The 24,711-nt window shown below is 41.7% G+C and overlaps 1 protein-coding gene across 22 annotated transcripts in view; it reads right to left on the reverse strand.

The window, feature by feature from the left end:
- PXK (PX domain containing serine/threonine kinase like) overlaps window positions 1–24,711 on the reverse strand; it is a 75,085-nt gene that overhangs the window by 15,549 nt on the left and 34,825 nt on the right. For all 22 annotated transcript variants that reach the window (XM_065884943.1, XM_065884952.1, XM_065884949.1 and 19 more), the window contains 11 exons: window positions 24,336–24,522; window positions 15,488–15,565; window positions 14,905–14,978; window positions 14,108–14,182; window positions 11,066–11,170; window positions 10,188–10,289; window positions 9,564–9,725; window positions 9,015–9,132; window positions 7,677–7,755; window positions 4,962–5,010; window positions 435–512 (listed from right to left, as the gene is read on the reverse strand). In XM_065884943.1, the coding sequence (XP_065741015.1) occupies window positions 435–512; window positions 4,962–5,010; window positions 7,677–7,755; window positions 9,015–9,132; window positions 9,564–9,725; window positions 10,188–10,289; window positions 11,066–11,170; window positions 14,108–14,182; window positions 14,905–14,978; window positions 15,488–15,565; window positions 24,336–24,522 (1,107 nt within the window). The remainder of the gene's footprint in view (window positions 1–434; window positions 513–4,961; window positions 5,011–7,676; window positions 7,756–9,014; window positions 9,133–9,563; window positions 9,726–10,187; window positions 10,290–11,065; window positions 11,171–14,107; window positions 14,183–14,904; window positions 14,979–15,487; window positions 15,566–24,335; window positions 24,523–24,711) is intronic.

Consider the following 24,711-nt stretch of genomic DNA (forward strand, 5'->3'; position numbering starts at 1 on the left):
TTCCTTGCTCAGCCTGTCTGCCTCCAAGCTTGGGTCTGCATGTCTGGGAGAAGAGTGTGCCAGCAGATGAAGACCTTTCTGTCTCCCCGAGTTCCTTCCTGCCTTTCTCTCTCTTACGGAAAATGAGTGTGGTCCCCAGCACCTTTAGAGCATGGAGCATGTATGCCCCACCACCACCCAGTCTGTCCTGATCATAAAGGAGGACTGCTCTTTGTGGACATGTTTGTTTCCCCCACAGGCTGAGCTCCTTGAGGGTAGGACTGCGAAGTACTCGGCTGTCTCACAGCATTGAACATGGAGCCTGGTCCAGAGCAAGTATGCAAGAACTGTTTATGGAATGAACACTCAGTTACAAGTAAATCACTGTGATGACCACAGCAGAGGATGGGGACACTAAAAGATCAAAAGGCAATGAGGAACTATTAGCAACTTACCTGTTTCTGTTCTTCAATTAGCCTCTTTTCTATACATTCTTTGGCAATTCTCAATGCCTCTTTTAACTTTGTGGGGATCTGAAAGAAGAGAAAGTATATAATCTATTGAGTAAAATAGCTGGAGAGTCTCTCAAGTCCCAGTCTGAATAAAAAACAGTTGCTAGTCAAGGAAGAGGACACCTGGAATGAAATCAGTTACAAGCTGTCCACTTGACTCCTATCCTGGCCACTTCTGGTATCCCCAAACACACTCACCTCATTAGCATGTTTTAGCAATAAATATATAAAACTAACACATAAATAAGCATGAGGTATGTTTCAAGTATTTCAAGTTATTCTCAAGGAACCCCAAATTACCAAAACAATCCTGAAAAAGAAGATGGAAACTGGAGGCCTCACGCTCCCTGATTTCAAAATGTGTTACAAAGCTACAGAAAACAGTGTGATACTGGCAATAAAGACAGACCAATGGAACAAACAGAGAGCCCAGAAATTAACCCTCATGCCAAAAGCACACAGTGGGAAAACGACAGTTTCTTCAATAAATGGTGCTGGTAGAACTGGATATCTACATGCAAAAGAATGAAGCTGGACCCCTACCTTACACTGTATGCAAAAATTAACTCAAAATTGGATTAAAGACCTAAACCTAAGACCTAAAAACATAAAACTTTAGAAGAAAACAGGGAGAAAGCTTTGTGATAATGGATTTGGCAATAATTTCTTGGACAGGACACCAAAAGCACAGGCAACAAAAGCCAAAATAGACAAATGCGACTGCATCAAGCTTAAATCAAGCTTAAAACTTCTGAACATCAAAGGAAACAATCAACAGAGTGAAAAGGCAACCTACGGAATAGGAGAAAATAAATGGAAATCATACATCTGTTAAGGGGTTAATATCCAGAATATATAAAGAACTCCTACAACTCAAAAACATAAGTAATCAATTAAAAAATGGACTTGTCACCAAAAATGGATTATGCCACAATAAACCTGAAAAGATAAATAAATAAAGAGCAGAAAATCAAAGGAAAAAGTGGCAAAGGACCTAAACAGACACTTCTCCAATGAAGATACACAAATGGCCAACAAGCATATGGAAAATGATCAATAACTCCAATCATGAGAGAAATGCAAACCAAAACCACAATGAGATATAACCTCACATATTAGGATGGTAACTATCAAAAAAACAGAAAATAACAAATGTTGGTGAGGATGGAAAAAATTGTACACTAATGGTGGGAATGTAAAATGGCACAGCAGCTATGGAAAACAGTATAGAAGTTCCTCAAAAAAATCTAAAAATAGAATTACCATATGATCCAGCAATCCTACTTCTGGGTATATACCCAAAAGAACTGAAAGCAGGATATCAAAGCATGCCCCATGTTCATTGACGCATTATTCACAATAGCCAAGGGATGGAAGAAACCTACATGTCCATTGATAGATGAATGGATAAATAAAATGTGGTATATACACACAGGGGAATATTATTCAGTCTTAAAAAGGAAAGAAATACTGTCACATGCTTATAACATGGATGAACCTTGAGGACATTACACTGGGTGAGATAAGCCTGTCACAAAAGGACAAATCCTGTATGATTCCACTTATATGAGATATCTAAAAGGTAAAATGTGTTTGCCAAAGGGCTGGGGGTGGAAAAATTGGGAGTTGTACTTAAGGTGGTTCTTGAGTTTCAGTTTGCAAGATGAAAAAGTTCCAGAGATCTGTTACACGACAATGTGAATACACTTCACACCACTGAGCTGTACACTTAAAAATGGCTAAGAGGATACATTTTACATGATGTTTTTATCATAACTAAAAACAAAAAAATATATAAAGCTTATTGAAACACACACAAATTCAAGTAATTATAATATTCTATAACTTCAGAGGGATTTTCTCTGTGAAAGACTTATTTCCCCCCTCTCTCCCTCCCTCCCTCCCTCCCTTTCTTTCTTAAGACCTATTTTCTGAATTTCACAAGATTAAGTTTTTTCCTACTGGAAGATGCTATTAACAAAAGCTTAGTGTGGTTCTGAGCTTGTCATTTCTTAATTTATTAGTTTTTCAAACCATGAGGAGTTCAGGCCTAGAAAACAGACACCCAGACCACATTCAACTTTTTGTCTCTACTATTCTTCTAAAAATTTAAGTTTAGGGAACTTCACTGGTGGTCCAGTGGTTAATCTGCCTTCCAGTGCAGAGGATGCAGGTTCGATCCCTGGTCGGGGAACTACCACCCCACATGCTGCGGGGCAACTACTGAGCCCGCGTGCCTCAACTAGAGAGCCTGTGTGCCACAAACTACAGAGCCCATGCGCTCTGGAACCTGTGTGCCACAACTAGAGAGAAGCCTTGCACGCCACAACGAAGAGCCTGAGCGCCACAACTAAGATCCGATGCAGGCAAAACCAAATAAATAAATAAAATGAATATTAAAAAAATTTTTAAGTTTAAAAAAGTTTTGAGTAGGTAATACACAGTGATATGGTTCAAAACTCAGAAGGCATAAAAAGGGTATATCCACAGTAAAAAACATCCCACCTAGGCCCCCACCATGGAGGCAGCCAACATCACCAGTCTCTTGTGTATCTTTCCAGAAAGAAAACAGACATACACTGGTTTTTAAGATCACAGTGTCTTTGCTGCAGGCTCTCTGGCTTGGAGGAAGAACAAGGGCTGATGATAACCCCTGGGCTGGACTACTAGGGTTGAGGAGAGCATATTTATTTACAAGGCTGAATGCATTTCCTGAAGAGTTTCAGTAACAAAGACATGAATTTAAAGGTTTTTATTTTTCCTACATCAGATCCAAAGAAGCTATTATTGTCAGAACTCCTCTAACTGGCAAAACAGGACAGAGGAAAGCTTCTCCCTTGCCTATAAATCTTCTGACCCCACCTTGTTTGGGGTTTTCTTTCGTTTTTTCTCCCCCCAAATGTAATTTCTTCGTAAAGAGTTTTACAGGTTTTGGGGGAATAGAGAGAGGAGAAAGAGAAATACCCTTCATCTCACTACCCAAAACAATGCTAACAGTGAGCGCCCAGCCCTGAACTAGGCGTTCTCAGGGATCATCTCAGTTGTCCAGTGACAACAGACAAGTTTTACTCACCAACTCTACACAACGAGTAAACGTAGACCCAAAGAATAGGTCCTTGCCCATATATGAGTGGCTCTCAAATGAGGGTGATTTTGCCCCCGGCCCCTCCCTAGGGGACAGTTGGCTGCATCTGGAAGCAGTTTTCACGGTCACACAGTTGTGGGGTGGGATGAGAGTACTGCTTGTATCTAGTGGGTACAGGCCAGGGGTGCCGCTCAACACCCCACAACGCACAGCAGAGCCCCGGCAACAAAGAACAGCTACCTGGTCCAAAGTGTCAAAGGTCAGGGCTGAGAAACCCTGCCTTAGATAAATGGCTGGTATCATGAAAGCAAAGCAAGGCATCAACCTGGTCTGGGGGAGTTCCAAAGCCCCTGCTCTTTTTTTTTTTTTTTCCTTTTTTAAAATTGGGATACAGTTGTTTTACAATGTTGGGTTAGTTTCTATTGTACAGCGAAGTGGAGTTCCCTGTGCTATACAGCAGGTTCTCATTAGCTATCTATCTTATACATATTAGTGTATACATGTCAATCCCAATCTCCTAACTCATGCCACCCCCGCTTCCCCCCTTGATGTCCATACGTTTGTTCCAAAGCCCCTGCTCTTTGCATAACACCACATAACACTGCCACTTCCCAGGATACTTCCTTCCAGTCCTTATTCTAGACAGAGGTATTTTTTTTTTACACACTGTATTTTATATCCTGTTTTTTTCCCTTAGCCCAAATAATAATCATTTTCCAGGCTACTACAATGTCTTTATAAATTTTACTTTTATTAGGTAAAACATATTTAATCCAATACATGTACTTAAATTATTAAGCAATTCCCTCATTATAGGATATTTAGATTATTTGCAATTTTTCTTTATGTAAAATAAAGAAGGCTGCTGGCCATTCCCGTTCCACAAGGATTAAGCTGCAACATATTGCAATTGCCCCCCGAAGGTTCACGCTGGGGGGAATTCAGGGTGGAGAAAAACAGGAAGCATTCTGTGCTTTGGATATACAGGACCCTAGGGAGTTAAGATGCCTATCTCAGGAAAAATTTCAATGACCCCAGATTCTTGGCATCTTTCATACATAGAAAAACACTAAAATCATTAACTTCAGATGTCTGTCTTCTGTGATTAGCAGTAATCTTTTTATGCTTGACTACATGTTTTTTCCCAGCAAAAAGTTCATATATCCTGGCCCCTCCCCTGCCTCTTCATAGTTCCTTAGAGCTATCTGAGAGGCTGTCTCCCGGCTACTGTCCTCAGTAAGGTCCCCAAATAAAAACGCTCTTAAGTGTGTGTTTTTCCAGTCCACACTTACAAATACTGTACCTTCTTTTTTTGATTAAAAAAGCGCTAACTTTCCAAGTACACATTCATGTCACAAACCAAGAAATGATATAATTTGCTTTACCTTAAACTGTGGCTTTTCGGAAGTAGTTAGCAGAACATCACTGAATAATCTGTAAAGAAAAGAAACAAACAAAAATATCTTTCTTAAACCAGGTGCACTCCCAGAACAGGATCAAAGCAGAATGAGACATCTTTTGCCCATCAAGTCCCCCACAACATCCCCTGGCCCCGGGCCAATACACCATCTCGTGTTTATCAAACACAAAGGAGTTTCCAGGCCACCCAAGGTGACCTCCAGAAACCTGCCACTCCCTACCATCTTGGAGCTCTCCCAGCCGTGTAGGGGAGCTGATTTCCCCACTGAGGGGGTGACAGTCTTCTCACGCTACATAGTGAATTAATTTACGTTTTGAAAAGAAATCTGCACATTATTTATTGTATTTATATTATATTGCAAATAATATATGCAGTAGATATTTCTAAACAGAATAATTGGCTTTCCTTTTTTTTTTTGCCCCAGAGGAGGACAAAATTTATTCTAGAGCTCAATATAATAAAAACATGAGAGTAAGTAAAAAAGGAATTGTTCTCATTGGAATCCAACAAGAAAATAATTTTCTTCTAAGGAAAGTAGTGTTTCGCATGCTCTCTTAAAAAGAAATAGCAGCTCTGGGAAAATATCAATTTTCTCTTCAAAAGTGTGTTTTTTGTTTTTATAAAGGGAGCAATTTTTTTTTTAAATAAATTTATTTTATTTATTTATTTTTTGCTGTGTTGGGTCTTCATTGCTGCGCGCGGGCTTTCTCTAGTTGTGGCAAGCAGGGGCTACTCTTTGTTGAGGTGCGCAGGCTTCTCATTGCGGTGGCTTTTCTTGTTGCAGAGCACGGGCTCTAGGCTCACGGGCTTCAGTAGTTGTGGCACGCAGGCTCAGTAGCTGTGGGTCGCAGGCTCTAGAGCACAGGCTCAGCAGTTGTGGCACACGGGCCTAGTTGCTCCGCGGCATGAGGGATCCTCCCGGACCAGGGCTCGAACCCGTGTCCCCTGCATTGGCAGGCGGATTCTCAACCACTGTGCCACCAGGGAGGGCCAAAAGTGTGTTATTAAAAACAATAGCATGAGGAATTCTGAACTGTTTTGGCTAAAACAGGTCAGAGAATTTAAATGGTTGTCTGGGCAGTGCCCAAAAGGCTCTAAGTAAGTCTTTCCTTGAACGGAGTCCCCCTTTTTAAAAAACAGGAACTACATCACAAGTACAAGTGACAGGGTTAACTTTTCCCCACAGCACTCCCTGGGTGGCCTGGAGGTGGAGACAGAACTCTCCCCTTCAAGGCCGAGGGTCCACTTATTTCCAGACAACACGTTTTGAACTGAACAGAGTTCACACCTCTCCAAGTGCTGTCTCAAGGCTGAAGCCCACACGGTAGAAAGACTTAAGTGAAGAAAAATTATCTGGCTTCACTTTAGAACTGGAAGACTGGGAGAAAAATGTAAGAGCTTTGGAGCAGGGGGTGCGACTACAAACCCAAGTAAATTAACATGGATACAAGCTGTTCCCTAACTACAAATGCATATGTTCTAAAAGTGTGTGTGAAAATTGTTTTGTTTCCCTGACTAGATCTATTTTTCCACGTTTACACTGTTATTAATGGTGGCTGGTTTGGGGAGGGAGGCACCAGTGTCAGTCAAACATTAGGAAGTCACATCCACGTGGGGGGGGCTTGGGCCGCTCTGTCCATCACAGCCTCCCCAGGGCCTAGGACGGCGCCGGAGCTGGAGTAGACTTTCCCTAACACGAGGAATCTGAAGTTATCACCGCCTCCTCTGACCTCGGGCTGTATGTACCTCAAGCTGTCCTGCCTTATTTCCCCATACAATTGTTTCCCAAATACACCTGTTTACACAGCACTGGGTGAGTCGAAAGGCACAGAGTATAAGCTGAATCAATAGTAAGCATAACTAACACTGAATAAGCTGTGCTTTAGTAACTGGCACTGTACTAGGAATCACTGCAATAAATCCTCCCAACAGCCCTCTGGCGGGGGGCGGGGGCTATTATTGTCCCCATTTACAGATGGGGAAACTCAGCTTCCAGAGGTTAGGAAACCTGCCCAAGGTCACCCAGGTAGAAGTGGTAAGGCTGGGCCCACCCCCAGGTCTGTCTAACCTCAGACACATGCTTCTTAACCACCCTGCTGCCTTTCCATGAAGGAATAGAAAACATACCTAAAGGAAAGGCCCCAAAGCACCATTTCACCCACCTCAATTGACTATTCATAACCCTGTTTAAAGGAGAATGTCTCCTGAGCTCTACGCCCCAGCACAGTGCCTGGTACACGTCAGACGTTAGATATGTGTTACCCAGTGAGGAAATGAACAAACAAGCGCAGGGGAGGCCAGAGCCACGCTGCCCTCCTCCGAGAGGCCAGAACCTCCCCAGCCAGGGGCTAGTGAAGCAGCCACAGCCGTGGGCCACGCGGTGCACTGAAACAGGGTGGCCCCCCTTCAGTACCTCCCAAGCGGGAAGTCCACGTATACAAAGCCAACATGGACAGGGAGAGACACATGTGAAGATGATATTGATGTGAAGAGACAGCAGTCAGGCTATGGTGCAGAGAGGTCACAAGGAAAGGTCAGGACATCATGCGGCAAGTGACCGCCAGCAAGCAGGCCACGGTGACTCTGCGGGGACGCTGTTGAGTCTCTACCGGGACCAGACGCTTGGGCTAGTGGTCAACACGGTTAGGAGGGTTACAGCCAAGGTGTGGGATTGACTTACGGCATCTGTAAGAGCCGGGAGACGGTGGGCATGCCATTTTTACAGGCTTCACAAGACAGCGTAGACTCCAACACGGCCACTTGAAATGAACAGATACACAGTTTAGTTCCACAGAACATGCTGGCAAATCCACTTGGTGATGAAAAGTTTGACACCGCTTTGCAACAACTGTCTGCGGGCTGATCAGGACAGTGTCAAAACTCTTCACGCACAGACAGATGGCATACGTGCCGGGGAGGGGGATGCTGGCAACACTGACACTACTGACGCCTCAAAAGAAATGGTTCAGGAACCACATGCTGACAGAAAGCTAAATATATTCCAGAGATAACTGGAGGAGGGATTCAAGATATCATCCCTAAATATGTTTGCTCTCTGAAAAGAGAAGTAAACACTACACAGAAGTAAAATTCTGAACCTGAGCGACATTTCTCTGCTTGCCTGCTTTTAGTCAAAACCATTACAGGAAATGCCAACTGTTAGTATTGCACCATCCCACACCCTGGATGATGTAAACAAAAGCAGCCAGACTTTTCTACTTGCAGGTAACTGTTCAGTGTCAGCTGTTCTGTTCAAACTCAACCCAAAGAAGTCTCGGGGCCTGTTCTCTGGAACCACCTCATTTGATACAAAACTAACACTGGTGGAGGGTTGCCCCGCATGCCTGGAAGGCACAGTGGTCCAAGACCTGCCCTGCCCTCCGCTCCCTCTGCTCTGGCAGTGAGTTCTGAGCTGGCTGTGGAGGGGATGAAAGGGTCCCTGGATGACTCTGCATCAGTCCCCACATCCCTTCTTCTTACAGGTGCCCACCCATCCCCGCACTCGCTTCAGCCCCCTCAGTAATGCTAGAAGAGCTCCTGGATCCTGGTGCCAGGTATCTGCATTCCTGTCTGCCTTTCCTAGCCCTGGGCTTGCCAGGCTCTCCTCTACCATGTGTCTAGCCTGTGGCTGTCCTTGCAGGTCTCTCTCCAGCCTTGGTCTGACTCCTGACACCTGCCTGAGTCCACAAGACTGGCTGCAACTTTCCTGCTCCTGGCTCCTGCTTCTGTATCAGACTCAGTCTGGCCATACTTCTCTTCATATTCTCTGGCCTCCAAAATTCTAATGCATGTTATAAAATGTCCCCTGAGGTTTCAGGTAGCCTGACAAATAGACAAGCTATATGAATTTTCAGGGAAATGCATTTAAGGAAGTCACTCAAATTACTTTTATACGAGTAAGACTTTCTGGCTGTGGAACGTAGCAACTTCCTCTGGGTCTTCCCTGGACTCTGGAAAGAGGGTGAGTAGCTCTGCACATTACAAGGGCCCAGAAGCCCCCTCCACACCCCATACTGACCCACAGCCATAGACGGTGCAGGAGGGAAGGAGTCTACAGGCACTGAGTCTGGCGGTCGTCCGTAAGTCATTTCATACAGTAAGTGGCCAAAGCAGTGGACGTCCACACTCTCCAATGTCTGCAGAAGAAAAGAGAGCAGCGGCGTATTTGGTCTTTGCTTTGGCTTTGTGAATCCCAAGCCTCCTGCCCTGGGCTTCCACTAGGAAACATGGCCCAGGGGCAACCCCACTCACAACTGGTAGTGATGACCCAATTCCAAAGACTTTTGTAAAAGCTCACAAAGCATTGCACTGACCAAAGGTCTTGGTCCTACCCTCCATGGTATTCCAGTCACTGGTTCTATGCCCTCCTTGTCCCAGCTACCACCTCAACTAGCCTCTTGGAGAAACAGCAGTGCTGTGGGAGAACAGCACCAACAGGTATGCCTACCCCAACTGTACCTGTCACTGCTTAGTGCATATCTCTTACAGTGGCAGATCATGCATCCTGCCATGGGGATAATTTATACCTAAATATAAACCTGCTGTTTCATGACTTTCAGCAACTTACATTGATTTTCCTGAATTGTGAGAAATAAGATCGGTAGAAGGAAGGAAGGCCCAACAAGGAATTCTCAAGGTCCAGCAGCCGGCAAGCGTCCCCTTCCAGCATCACGTTGGAAGCATGAAGATGCCCATAAGGGAATCCCTTGTCATGGAGAAACTTTAGTACCTATTAAAAAATAGGTAGAGGTCACATTCCCCACCCCCAACTCGTTCAGATACAAGACAGGTTAAACTTTGCTTTTTCAGTCAATATATTTTGAAACAAAACCAAACTGGTCACTGGGGAGATTCCTAGAAAAAAACTAAACAAGATAGCTGTGTTATCTTGGCACCAAGATAAAGATCAACCAAAAATAACACAAAAGTTGGTACTCACACAATAAAGTTCTTAAATCAGACACTAACTTAGGAATTTCCAATAGCTAAGCTTTTGGAACTTTGTTGATCTAAATTACTGCCTTAGTCTCAAATATTTGCTTTTTGGGATAAAATATGACAATGTCACCAGTTTATAAGCCATCAGACAACTTAAACTACTTTGGATATTGCCTGAGAACTTTCCCAAAAGAGTATGGTGAGGCTGGGTGAAATTCCAATGCAACTTACACCAAAATTTAATAACTCTTACCTCTAATATTTGCCGCCCATATGTTTTTATTTGCTGAAGTTCAAGGCCTTGAATCTTCTTAGGGTTGCAGTACTTCCTTAGGAATGGGTCTTTTGGTTTTGCCTTTGGAGAGGAACAAAGAGCACATAAGAAGGCAGGAGACTGGTTGAATTCTACACACGGCCTCCCTGAACAGGCAGGATGCTAAGAGGCTGGGGGGCACCAGATGAGTCCAGCTGGCAGGATGTGTGCTCTTAAATACAGCAGTCTGCACAGTTAATAGAAAGAGGCTGACCTGGGTTCCAGCCTTTCTCTAGTGCAGTGAAGACGCCAAAGTCTTGTATACTGTTAGAATTCTTCAGTATTGCTTTTTTTTTTTTAACATACAGAAGTGTTAATTACAGTTATCATGTTGTATACTACATCTCTAGTACTTATTTATATTACTCATCTTACAGCTGTGAGTTTATACCTTTTGACAGCCTTCTTCCACTTCCCCTTCACCACCCCCCTCCCCACCTCTGGGGACCACAAATCTGTTCTCTTTTTCTATGAGTTTGTAAAGCTTCTCAGTATTTTTTTTTAATTTTTTTTACAGCTTTATTGAGATAGTTCAACATTGCTTTGTTAAGTCAGTCATAAACTTTAAAACGGACCTAAGAGCAGCCTACAATGTAATGGATATAATCATGTAATGTTCAACCTTCCCCATGTGGAGAAAGGAATGCTCTTTAGCCAAGTTGGGTAGTTTCTATTGCTAAGATAAAAATTAATTCCAAATAAAATTAAAATTACATCCTCAGGGCCTAGCTTCTGGAAGCCTAGGGATCAAGTATGAATAACAGGTTCTTAAGGGACTTGAGAACTTCTTTATGACCATGAATTTGCACCACAAGTACCTTGTAGATCAGGTCCTTCAAAGTTCCTTTTTCATTAAACATTCTAATTAGCAATGCTGAGGATTCGTTAGCTGTGGCAAAGGTAATACGATAGATGTAAGGGTGCTGCCAAAACAAAAAAGAAATTCACATTTATCCGCATCAGCATCTACGCTCCTTTTAGATCCAGGATCTGGTTATGCAGAGTCAAGTACCAGCTCGATAGTTTAATTGCACATAAATGCAGAATATTCCCGGAACACATGGCATTTTCAAGTTATTACATGGTCAACTAGTAATTCATTTTTTAGATGAGAGAAGGAAGGTAAACTATAGTGACAAAAGGAAGTGGATACATGATGAGCTAAGCTCTCCAAGTGAAGGTGTCTGCTTTGGTACGAGTAGTCTCACAGTTCAGACAAAAGTGTGGTGCAAGAGAGAGAAAGTCTGCATTTTTGGAACAGTGGTTTTAATATTCTGCCTCTGTAAATTGGTAAGAAATACAGCCAAATCCTAGAACAGCCAAGTGGGAACCAGGATAAATGTGTCTTCACTCACAGCTTTGCCTAACATTCCACACTGCTGTTTACTGACAAGCCTGGGAGTGTAACAGCCAGGAAACAAGCAACAGCAGCCTTCTTTCGGCATTATGGCCCTTTTCCAGGGCAGCTAGCATGAATCTTCCTGTCCCTCTACTGGAGTGTGCAATGGATGTCAACGAAGTGGGGTGGGGAGTAAGACAAATTGTTTAATGACTGAAAGAAAAGTCCTCACGTGACCTGGAATTTTGGTTACATGGACCAATTGGCTTCAGGTATTAGTGTCCATTAGCTCAAAGGAGTACCATGAGCATTTAAACCCTTGGGAGCTGGGCTGTGCAAGGACTTGATGAGCAGGGACTGAGTGCGTCGGGGGATGGAAGGGTGTGCCCAGGGAAATATAGTAAATTAATCATGAAGTTTCTCCTGATTATCACAGCGAAGCGACTGCTGCTGATATTTTAATGGCTTTATTGAATATAATTCACATCCCATTATAAAGTGAACTCAATGGTTTTCAGTACACTCAGAACTGTGCAACTATCACACAATCTAATTTTACAACATTTTCATCACCTCAAAATGAAACCCAATGAATACAATAAAAGTCCTTGAGTCCATATTGATTTAAATAGACAAAGAAGAGAGAAGAGGAAGCTATTCCTTACAGTAGAATGCCAACTAATAAATAGAAGAGGAATGATGGAATTAGAAAATCTCTATGAATGCTAAAACTAGTGGTTTTGATAAAAACAGGCTATTTATATAGTCTCAAAAAAAATCTCCTTCAATTACTTATTAATTCTAGTTATTTATCTTATAAAAATAATTAAGGAAGGGTACAAATGTTTAGCCAAAATTGTTCACTATGGCTTTTTTTTTTAATAAAAGCAAAAAACTAGAAGTGATCCAAATGTCTAATAGATTAGCTCAGCGAACTGAGGTAGAGCCAAGGATAATTCTAACGCAGCCAGTAACAATGATATTATACTATATTTATTAACAATAAAAGATGTTCATGGTATACCATTAACAACAAAAAAATCAGGTTTTAAAACAATATATAATTTTTCAAATATAATCATATAAAATTCTAGAAAAGTAACAACTGGACATTTTGGTTCATACTTCTGGTTGGTTGGAATTATGGGCAAGTTTTATTTAATTTTGCTTATCTGTGTTTTCTGAGTTTCTGTAATTAATATGCACCATCTATTTATTTATTTATTTACTTTTGTTTGTTTGTTTGTTTTGGCCACCCCACATGGCATGCAGGATCTGAGTTCCCCCAACCAGGGACTGAACCCACGCCCCCTGCAGCGGAAGTGCGGAGTCTTAACCACTGGACCGCCAGAGAAGTCCTGCACTATCTTCTTTTTAAAAAGCACATCCATTCAAAGAAATTTAGAATTGGGTGCTCACAGCCTGTGTGACACAACTAATCAAATTCAAAGACCACAGCATTTGTTTTTTGGCCAGGCATCACACCTCATTAAAAGCTTGGTTTTGCTAGCCTGACAAGATACTCTATCTTCAAGAATGAACTTGCCAGGACTTCCCTCGTGGCGCAGTGGTTAAGAATTCCCCTGCCAATGCAGGGGACACAGGTTTGATGCCTGGTCTGGGAAGATCCCACATGCCACGGAGCAACTAAGCCCGTGCGCCACAACTACTGAGACTGCGCTCTAGAGCCTGTGAGCTGCAACTACTGAAGCCCGTGCACCCTAGAGCCTGCATGCCGCAACTACTGAGCCCATGTGCCGCAACTACTGAAGCCCTCATGCCTAGAGCCCACGGTCCTCAACAAGAGAAGCCACCACGAGAAGCCCGCGCACTGCAATGAAGGGCAGACCCCACTCGCCACAACTAGAAAAAGCCCGCGTGCAGCAATGAAGACCCAACACAGCCAAAGAAAAGAAAAACTTAAAAAAAAAAAAAGAATGAACTTGCCAACCCAACTGGACAGGTCAGACTAATTGTGCTCATTCAAGGGTCCCACATCCTCATGCATAAAACAGATAAAGAACATCAACACTCACTCAATTTTCCGGCCAGATTACTCTTTTCCTTAAAAATTTCTGCATATATTTTGAAATACACTCATGACACTCTTTCCACTGAAAGCCTTCGATTAGAATCCTTCATCCAGTTTACCTAAAACTGTATCAGTTCTGTTTTCTCAGGCTGGAAACGGCTCTTTCAATTCACTGATACAAACGTCCTTACCAAGAACAAGAGGCTCAGAGAAGTGGCTGCTTTCCTATTCTGGTATTTGCTTAAAACACAAAAACTACATTTACATTGTCACATGTGTCATGGATTGTCTAGAGGTCATGAATGTCATTTAAATGGCCTCTGATCTATGAGAGTAGCCCTGAGTGCTCTCAGTCTGAAATGAAATCCACTGTACCTCTCCATTCTCAAGCCTAGAGACTATTTCCGGCTCTTCTGTCCATGGTCACTCATGAGAAAACACTGTGAATCTCTCATCAGCACCAAGAATAATAGAAGGACTTGTACTCACCAAACAGGACGGCAGAAGTTTGATTAGACACTGAAAATCTTTATCTGACAGATACTTGTCAGGACCAAGGTCAGCCTGCAAACATGGGAAGAAATATCAGGGTGCTGTCTTGGTCATCAAAAGAAAAACTCCTTTTAAGTCTTTCCTTTTTTCTTTTTTTCATGTTTCTTTCTCTCTTTTTTTGGCAGCGCCACATGGCTTGCGGGATCTTAGTTCCCCGACCAGGGATTGAGCCTGTGCCCCCTGCAATGGAAGTGTGGGAGTCCTAACCACTGGACCACCAGGGAATTCCCGAGTCTTTCCCTTTTTTTTAATCTGTCCAAATATCTAACTGTAAACCAAAGATGAAAACCACATTACTTCTTGCTGTCTCACTGCCTTTCTGGAGAGACAGCATATAAACATACAAATACTAGGACTTAACTGTAATCTTACCTAATTCCATTAATCAAGTGTATCACTAGAACTCTCAAAGTGATAGATAAAACAAAGTATTACCCAAGTATTTTCTTTAAAACAAACTGCCCACCTGTCAACCCTAAAGAGGTTACAGAGAACTATTTTGAACTGTTTGTAATTTTTTCCAAATGTTTACTAGTTGATCAAATATAATCACGTCGATACTACCAAATGCATAAAAAAGTGACTTAAAATTACTCTCCTTTGATGTGTGACTAAGGAGGCCTTTACATCACTCAGGAGCACAATACAATTTTGTAATTCTCTTGTCAATATCTGCTTTCATAAACCCATCTGAAGTCCTTGAAATGAGCCTGAAGCAAAAAAAGCTAGCTTACCCAGCTTAACACTAGCCGTTCCTTTGGCTGATTTTTAATCTTCATCAAGAAATATTTCTTCCTTATCCTCCAACCTGTCATAAAAGCAGAGATGTGTTTATAGCTACATGATTTTACACCGATATGTTTTGGTGACCAAGTAATTAATAAAAATTAAGCTATATAGGCACCATTAAACAACTATTTGGTAATACTGACATGGTAAAAGCTGAACTAAAAAAAAAAAAAAAAGCAAAGAAATTACTCTACTCATGGAAAAGGGAAAACAGCACTTCAGTTTAGATTTAGTGAAAAAGGTAAAACAAGAATGAATGATGAAAAAAAACAAGAATGAATGATGGTTCTGAAACTATTAGTTACTACCATCCAAATCTTCAGATGGAGCTTTAACCAAGATTCATTAAGTAATAAAAGTTAAGGACTGCATCCTAAAACTGTACGGAGGCAAAAAGAAAAAGAAATCACCTGCATTTCTTATGCATTTCACCTGCCTAAAAACTTTCTTGGGATACTTATAAGAAAGCATGACAGAGAACCCAGTTCTCTGATCTTTCTTAACAAAATGGGCATGCCAGTTTCTCACCTATGTCTTTCAATGGTTCCACCACCTCCCACTTTGGTTCTGATCGGAAGAACATGGAAACCTGTTGTAAGGCAATCTCTGCAAAGATATTTTAGAAACTCATTAGTCAAACATTATCAGGAAAGTGCCATACGCTTAAGATACCATTCTTGTAAATGAAATTCTTATGGTCTATGACATTCTTGAAAAACTTAATTATAAAAAAATGAACACAGACTAAATAAAATGTGGGATTCTAGATCGGATCCTGGAATAGAATAAGATCATTAATGGGAAAGCTAGTGAAATCTGAATAAAACTATAGTTAAGAGTAATGTACCAATGCTAATTCCTTAGTTTTGACAAATGTGCCATGCTTACATAACATGTTAACATTAGGGGAAAACGGGTGAGGGGTATATGGAAACTCTGTACTATCACTGCCATTTTTTCTGTAAATCTAAAACTATTCCAAAATAAAAGGTTTATTAAAGAAAAGAAAGTAATTACTAATGGAATAATTACTTATACTGGAAGATCTAAAATATGCAAACTAGTTGGCTTAACCCAAGAATTCAATATATGCACCAGACAACAACCCGAGCACAAAACTCAAAGCGTATTGTAAGCTCAGCTTGGAATAGCATTAAGTGTTGCTCCAAGTGATATTTATCCCACCTTCATTCCTCATGAAATTATAGCTTTCACCAACAAAGAAGCGATTAGCCTTAAATATATACATACTGGAAATAAAAGCTAGTGTTTTAGAAAAACATCCATGTACAGCAACAATATGGTTCTATGGTGGGAAATTACTGTATGCCTGTTTACTGGAAAAAAATTCACCCTTCTCTTTGTGTTTATTTATCATGAGAACGTTTCCCCCTTCTAAGAAGACAATGAAAAGAGGAAGTTCTTTAAAGTTCACTGTATAAAGAAATTATCAGAATAACTGTGTTTTTACATTTCCTGCAAAAAGCAACATCTATAATTTGCTATTTTCCCTCAATGTAGTGAGTGAATGAAGCCACACTGGATCCCTGAAAGCAAAGAGCAATCCTGCAAATTCACTGTGGAACTGCACCTCTGCCTAGCATTAGTTACATCCCAGGCACGAGGGATTTAGCAGAAATGTTTTCCATGTGTCAAAATGACCTAGTCTGGAATTAACTATGCCGAGAGCTAGGCAAACAATACCATTTTGATATATTTTACAGTACATTATGAATGGAAGTTTGGGGAAGAAAACAATCTTACTGACTCAATATGTAAAGTGTCAGTGTTGTCCACACAAAAGAGAACATGAGAGGATAGACACAGAACAGACTCCATTTACATTTGTTTTAAATACTCCAATGTGAGAACGCATTTGGAGATTTTCGGAGTGGCAGAAGCAGATGAATTTTTATAACCGACACTGGGAACTCTGAACCTCCTCTATAAGTAATGCGGATATAAAATGCTTTTAGTATTTCCAAAATAACTTGAACATAAACCACTTAAAAAGATATTCTTTTACGTGAAAATCATAACAACTTTGAGGATTATGAAAAATAATTTTCTAAATGGGATACAATGTCATTCTCAGAGACTGTAAAGGACAATTGGTTCAAAACTAACAGTGACTCATAATTCCCCACAATATCATTATTCCACCATGTTTACTGTACGCTACTATATATTATACATTGTTTTAGGAATGGGGGAAACAGCTGTGAGCAAGTGGAATATGGTAGATTTGTTACTGGCAAATTAAGGACTAGAAAATAGCTTTTTTTACCTTTGGGGTCAGGGAATCGTAGACAGGACATTTTCTTTCCTCTGAACTATGATTTATTGTCAATAAATCACAGGACTACCATGCTCCTGATATTAATCCCTTCTCTCCCCAGGTTCAGGTAACACACTTCAAACCTAAACAACTACTCCTCTGCTAAGAAGCCTTTACTGGGGCCCCATTTCCTTCCCAAATCAAGACCAAGCTTCTAGCTCTGGCTCTACCTTACCCTTCTGTCTCTACCCCCCACAGTGTATGAGCCTCACACTCTTTTCACTAAGATTTGCCTGCCAAGGCCCCTGAAGACTGGTCTACCTCCACCCCTTGGCATTTTCTATTCCTACCCATCTATCCTTTGAGGCTTAGCCCAAATTTGCTGCTCCCCTAGCCAGGACTCCCTCCCTTCTTCCCTCCTCTGCACACTTCGGTGCTACACGTGTCCCTCTTCTATGGGATCCTGTCTCACATTAGGGCTACTGTCTTCCACTAGACTGTGAACTCTGGCTGGAAAGAAATAACTTAACAGGGCAGAGCCCACAGCCATACGAAAATACTTCTTTCTCTCTGGGAGCACTGGCCCTTGCCTCTTGGCCTGGCTAACTTCTACTCACCCCACAGATCTCTATGTAGGTATCACCTCTTCTGGGAAGCCTTCCTCCATCTTCAGATCTGGATCATCTGCACCCTGACCCCCACCCTCAAGGTGCTGCCATGTTTTTAACCTGCCACAGTCTTCACCTATCAATCTCCCTGCAGAAGTGCCATAGGGTGGGCATGGGATTAGGAGACTATTCATTCCTCGGTGCTATATTCGTAGCACCTGGCACATAGTAGGTACTCAATAAATAGTTGATGAAGTAAGAACTAAGGGTTCAATACATGTTCAATGGATGTGGACACTCTCTCCCATTAGAACATGAAATCCATGAAAAGGAAGGCATTTGCCCTCCATTTCTCTAGCACTGACACATGGGAAAAGCTGCATGCTCAGTAGTTGCTGATAAACAAGCCCCAGACAGGAAATGCAGAGCGATGCCTTCAAGTCCATCCTGTGCTTCCCTCAGAGCTCAGACTTCTCAGCTCAGAACGTACCAGCTGCCCCCACTGTGTGCAGCCTTTGACGTCCTAGATCCCAGCCCCGTGGGATGGCTAAAGGGAATAAACACTGACTCCTCCAATCCCACAGCTGGGCTCCAGATCCCCCAAACTACTACAGCATGTGATACTGCAGCGGCCTGCAAAGCGGATGTGGGCCTCCAGCCTCTCTGAAGCATCCTGCTCTTGTTCTGAATATAACCTCATCTTCCCTCCCACCCTCCCCTGCTGCCCAATCCCTCTCTCACTCCCTCCTTCCCTTCATCTTGGAGTCCTCTACTATCTGACCTGTTCATAGGATTCCTGGGTTTTTAGGACTAGAAGAGAGCTTTGACACTACCTGGCCCACTGTCCCGACCCCCACCTCCTGTGTTATAGGTTGGGACCTCAAGGCCTACAGAGTGGAGATGCTGCTAATAACAAAGCTGGGACCAGGATGCAGGCCTCTTGATTTCTGGTCCAAGTGACTTCTGCGTGGACATTAAAAGCTTCCTTACAGAGTCGTTTACCGGGGAAAGACGGCTACAGTGCAGTGAAGCACCTTGCTGACAAGATGAATAAGGTGGTGTGTGTGGGCGTGCATGCATGTTTCCCAACACAAACCCCTCATGACCAGGAGACACCTGTTTTCCCTGTACAGTAGCTGGCCCTCAATTAGACTTTCTAATTCAAATGAACACCCCAAAACCTGCCCTCAACAAAGCACCAAGGACCTATTTCCCTTCTGTGAATTTGGTCATAAGGAAAACATAAGAAAAAGAAAAAAGAGACCAGCAATCCCAAGCTGGGGACCCAGGGAGGAGAGGAGGCAGCTGCTGATGTCCTCCGAGCTCCTAGTCACCCATCCCCTGGGGAACGGGTGTTATCAACAGTTCCCCTCCAACAAAGCACCTTCAGGCTCAGTCAGAGCAATAGGCAGGAATGTGAGCATGGTGATTTTGGCCACATTTGAATGCAGAACTCAAATCCTGCTGCAGTGAAGCTGGGTGGTGAGCACAGACCATTTCGAAACTGATGAGAGGTAGAGACGTTATCCACATTAAAGGGAAACTGGCTCTGCTTAGGGAAGTGCCAGAAGTTTGAGGTGTGCAGGGAGCCACGCTGTAAGTTTTGGGAAACCTGAATAAGTCTGTCTGGCTTTTCGGGGAATGGCTCAGTTAAGATGGTGTGGAGGAGGTGGCCTGGGTTTCCCTTTCCTGAGGCTGCTGGTGAGTCAGCATAGACAAGTTCTGTCAGGAAAGACAAGTTCTGACATTTCATGCAATGGGGGAAATAAATCAGCACTTCTCTGAAAACAGCATCCATCCCTTACTTTTTCATCAGGACTGTGCCCTCTAAATAGCAGCAGCTTCTTGAGCATTTGAGTTCTGGCAGGAGTCTCTGACAATTTTCTTATACTCCTGCCCACATCTGCTTTGGACTCCTGACTGTCTGCCATGCTGGGAGAGGGGAAAAATCAGGACAAGAGCAGCATGTGAGAGAGGTACAATAGAAGGAAATACAGGGATCAGACAACCTTCCAGGGGTTGAGGAGCATTTCAACTGGGAAACATTCAGACACTGGACACTTGTACAATCATACAAATGTGCAACCCTAGGTAAGGCCCTTCTTGGGGGGGCCACTCATGTATAAAACGAGAGGGTTCTCCTGGAACTCATCAATGAGTTCGGTAAAGTTGCAGGATACAAAATTAATATACAGAAGCTGGTTGCATTTCTGTATACTAACAACACACTATCAGAAAGAAAAAGTAAGAAAACGATTCCATTTACAATCACATCAAAAAGAATAAAATACCTAGGAATAAGTCCAACTAAAGAGGTAAAAGACCTGTACTTCGTAAACGCTAAGACCCTAATGAAAGAAACTGCAGAGGACACAAACAGATGGAAAGATATACCATGTTCATGGATTGGAAGAATTAGTATTGCTAAAATGACTGTACTACCCAAGGCAATCTACAGATTCAGTGCAATCCCTATCAAATACCACTGGCATTTTTCACAGAGCTAGAAGAAATAATTCTAAATTTGTATGGAAACAAAATGCAGGTTTTGTTGAGGGCAGGTTTTGTGTTTCACAAAAGATCTTGAATAGCCAAAAAAATCTTGAGAAAGAAGAACAAGCTGGAAGTATCATGCTCCTAATTTCAAAGTATACTACAGAGTTACAATAATCAGAACAGTATGGTATTGACATGCACGTGCACACATGCACATGCATATACAGAGAACAAAGGAACAGAATAAAGAACCCAGAAATGAACCCATACTTCTATGAGCAGTTAATCCACGACAAAGGAGGCCAGAATACACTATGGAGAAAAGGCAGCCTCTTCAATAAATGGTACTGGGAAAACTAGACAGCTACATGCAATAGAACCAAACTGGCTACTCTCTCACATCATATACAAAAATAAACTAAAAAATGGATTAAAGATGTAAACATAAGACCTAAAACCATAAAACTCCTAGAAGAAAACATAGGTGGTAAGCTCTTTGACACTGGTCTTAGCGATATTTTTTTGGATATGTCTCCTCAGGCAAGGGAAAAACAGAAAGCAAAAACCAACAAATGGGACGTAATCAAACTTAAAAGCTTTTGCACAGCGAAGGAAACCATGAACAAAACAAAAAGGCCATCTACTGAATGGGAGAACATATTTGCAAAAAATATGGCTGACAAGTGGTTAATATCCAAAATATACAAAGAACTCATACAACTCAACATCAAAAAACCAAACAACCCTATTAAAAAATGGGCAGAGTACTTGAATAGACATTTTTCCAAAGACAACATACAGATGGCCAACAGGCATACGAAAAGATGCTCAACACTACTAACCATCACGGAAATGCAAATCAAAACCACAATGAGGTATCACCTCATACCCATCAGAAGGGCTATCATCAAAAAGACCACAAATAAAAAACAAGTGTTGGTAAAGATGTGGAGAAAAGAGAACCCTTGTGCACTGCTGGTGAGAATGTAACGTGGTGCAGCCACTATGGAAAATGATATGGAGGTTCCTCAAAAACTTAAAACTTAAAAGAACTACCATATGATTCAGCAATTCCACTCCTGGGTATATATCAGAAGAAAATGAAAATGAAAATTAGAAAAAAATATATGCACCCCCATGTTCATTGTGGCATTATTTACAATAGCCAAGATATGGAAGCAATCTAAGAGTCACAATGGAATATTAATAAGCCACAAAAAAGAATGAAATTTGCAACCACATGGATGGATACAGTCAATAACTAAGTAATATCTTTGTATGGTGACATATCATAAGTTGACATCATCAACTTTTCATGATGATTATTTTGAAATGTATAGAAACATCAAATCACAGCAGGAACTAACATAGTGTTGTATGTCAATTATTCTTCAAAAACAAACAAACTCATAGAAAAAGAGATCAGATTTGTGGTTACCAGAGGTGGGGGCTAGGGGATAGGGGGATGGGGAATTGAATGAAGGTGGCCAAAAGATACAAACTTCCACTTATAAGATAAATAAGTACTAGGGATGTAATACACAACATGATAAATATAATTAACAATGCTGTACATTATATATGAAATTTAACAAGAGAGTAGATCCTAAGAGTTCTCATCACAAGGAAAAAATTTTTTCTATTTAATTTTGCATCTGTATGAGATGAGAGATGTTCACTAAACTTACTGTGATAATCATTTCACAATGTATGTAAGTCAAATCATTATGCTGTACACCTTAAACTTATACAGTGCTGTGTATCAATTATATCTCAATAAAACCGGAAGGAAAACAACAACAAAAAATAACACTAAAAAATAAAACGGGAGGGTTAGTTTTGATACGTCTGCTCCAAGATCCCTGCTAGCTCTGACCCCCGGCAACTCAAGGTACTTCCGGTATAAGCTCCCTGAGAACAGGAAGCACATCTTCTTCACACCTGCACCCCAACACCCAGCCCTGCACCCAGCACATGGCATAGGCAGAGCAGACAGTCAAGGTTTATGGAATGGATGGTATCATCATGTGTGCACTACACCTTGACACTTGCCCTAGGAGAACATTAGCAGACACCCTCAGGAAAAAATGTGGACAAACCAATGAAGAGGGCTGGGTTGGGACTGATTTGATAAAAGTCAATCCAGGGACTTCCCTGGTGGCGCAGTGGTTAAGAATCCACCTGCCAATGCAGGCGACACAGGTTCGAGCCCTGCTTCGGGAAGATCCCACATGCCATGGAGCAACTAGGCCTGTGCACCACAACTATTGAGCCTGAGCTCTAGGGCCCGCGAGCCACAACTACTGAGCCCGCATGCCACAACTACTGAAGCCCACATGCCTGGAGCCCGTGCTCCGCAACAAGAGAAGCCACCACAATGAGAAGCCTGCGCACCGCAACGAAGACCCAACTCAGCCAAAAATAAATAAATTAAAAAAAAAAAAAAAGTCAATCCAGGAGGCCCATGATCTGATAATTCTGAGAACAAGTGAGGTAAATAAAGCATGGTGAATTGAAAGCCAAGCGAGATCTACTCTGAAAGAATGCAAGCTGTCCTGGGAGCCCCTTTTCTCCTACGTGAACCGAGAAACAAGTGGGGGAAGGATGCAAGCCTTGTAACAATTCATTGTTACTTACAGTAAATGTGAGTTTGAAATTAACTTTCCTTCACTTGATTGCATTCTAGAAACGCATTTTTCTTACAGGCACTTCCATTAGAAGATGGCAGGTACGTTCTAGGACAAGGCTTCTCAAACTTTAAATATGCATGCAAACCACATGGCAACCTTGTTAAAACCACATCCTGATCCTAGGTTTAGGCTGGGGCCTAAATCCTGCATTACTGACAAGCTCCCAGTGCTGCTGTCAGAGGACCACACTGCAAGTAGCAAGTTCTAACTGTGGTTTTCAAACTCGGTGGCAATTAGAATCTCTAGGGAAGCTTTACAAATTAGGAATCCAATCCACAGATATTCTGATTTAACTGGCATGAATGCAGCCTGGGCATCAGGATTTTTTAAAGCTCCCCAGGTGGATTATATTATGCAGAAAAGTTTGGTGCCTGACAAGTAGTCCTCTATTTCCCTCTATCTGACACAGAAATAAAAGTGTCTCCCTCCAATTACTTCAAAAGTAGCCCCTCTATCTGACGCAGAAATAAAAGTGTCTCCCTCCAATTACTTCAAAAGCAGCGTTCTGAGGACCTAAAATGTAGCCTGTAAACAATCTATTCTCTTAGCAAGGAAATCAGCTTATTAATAATACCCAGAGTTCCACTTAGACTCTAAGCATGGTTTAGTTTTAAAATACCAGTTGAATTCTAGTCACTGGTTCAGTTCTACAACAGTTTCTATTGGTCTCTTCAAGGCCACGCCAGAGTGTATTAAATATTTAATCACTCATTCTGCTGACAATGGGCTTACATTACTGATGCTAGCTTTGTGTGTGACTGGCACCCTTTCCAACTCAGGCCCCTGGCTGCCACCCTGACCCAGGGAAGGTTTGGAAGAGAACTACGTCTTCTTTAGGCTTTGCACAGAGTGGATTTCAGCAAGCAACGGGGAAGACACAGAAAGAACACTTCTGGATCACTGTTGTGTTTAAAGTAATTCCCAGGAAAACCAGGCATAGTATATACTGTAAACACAAAAACAGAGCCAAATACAAATCAAATTGAGATTACTGTATAGATTATTGTGGACTATTTACTCTCTGTTTTGTCAGGGAAGATAATAAAGACAAGACTCTGTACACAGACAATAAGTTCTCCTCCATATTTTTCTAAACAGACATCACAAACATTTTAGAACAATGTTCTTCTTATATATCTATGGTAAAAATACAATCAGGTAATTATTAGTAAATGAATAACACCCTATAACAGATGTACACATCTCCCCATTTGGAAGGAGAATTTCTCCCACGTATATTATCTCCAGCAAAGAAAAGCGCCTCTTTTGTCCCGGGACTGTAGCTCATAGATCCCTCTACTTACCAGTATAGCTTGCAGAATAGTTGTTTGGATCTAAAAACTTCTTAACCAGCTCACAATTAGACAAGATATGATTTGTGGTGATAACGTTGAGATAGTTCTGAAGACCTTTCTGCCTCTCAGCTATGAACTCACGATCCATGTTACCAATCAATTTTTTGGGAGGAAGAGGTAGACTTAGGCCTGCAATCTTTAATTAAAAAAAAAAAAGTATTATACTCATGTCATCCCCAAATAAGATACATTATCAGAATCCTGAGCCATCATATTTCATTAGGTCTAAGGTATTTTAGGATGCATCCTAATTTGTCAAACTATAAAAATGTGAAAAACCGTAACAACTGAGAATTGATAAAATGCTTTATTCAGTGTAGCAACT

The sequence above is a fragment of the Phocoena phocoena genome, chromosome 10, assembly GCF_963924675.1.
Source record: "Phocoena phocoena chromosome 10, mPhoPho1.1, whole genome shotgun sequence".
NCBI lineage: Eukaryota > Metazoa > Chordata > Mammalia > Artiodactyla > Phocoenidae > Phocoena > Phocoena phocoena.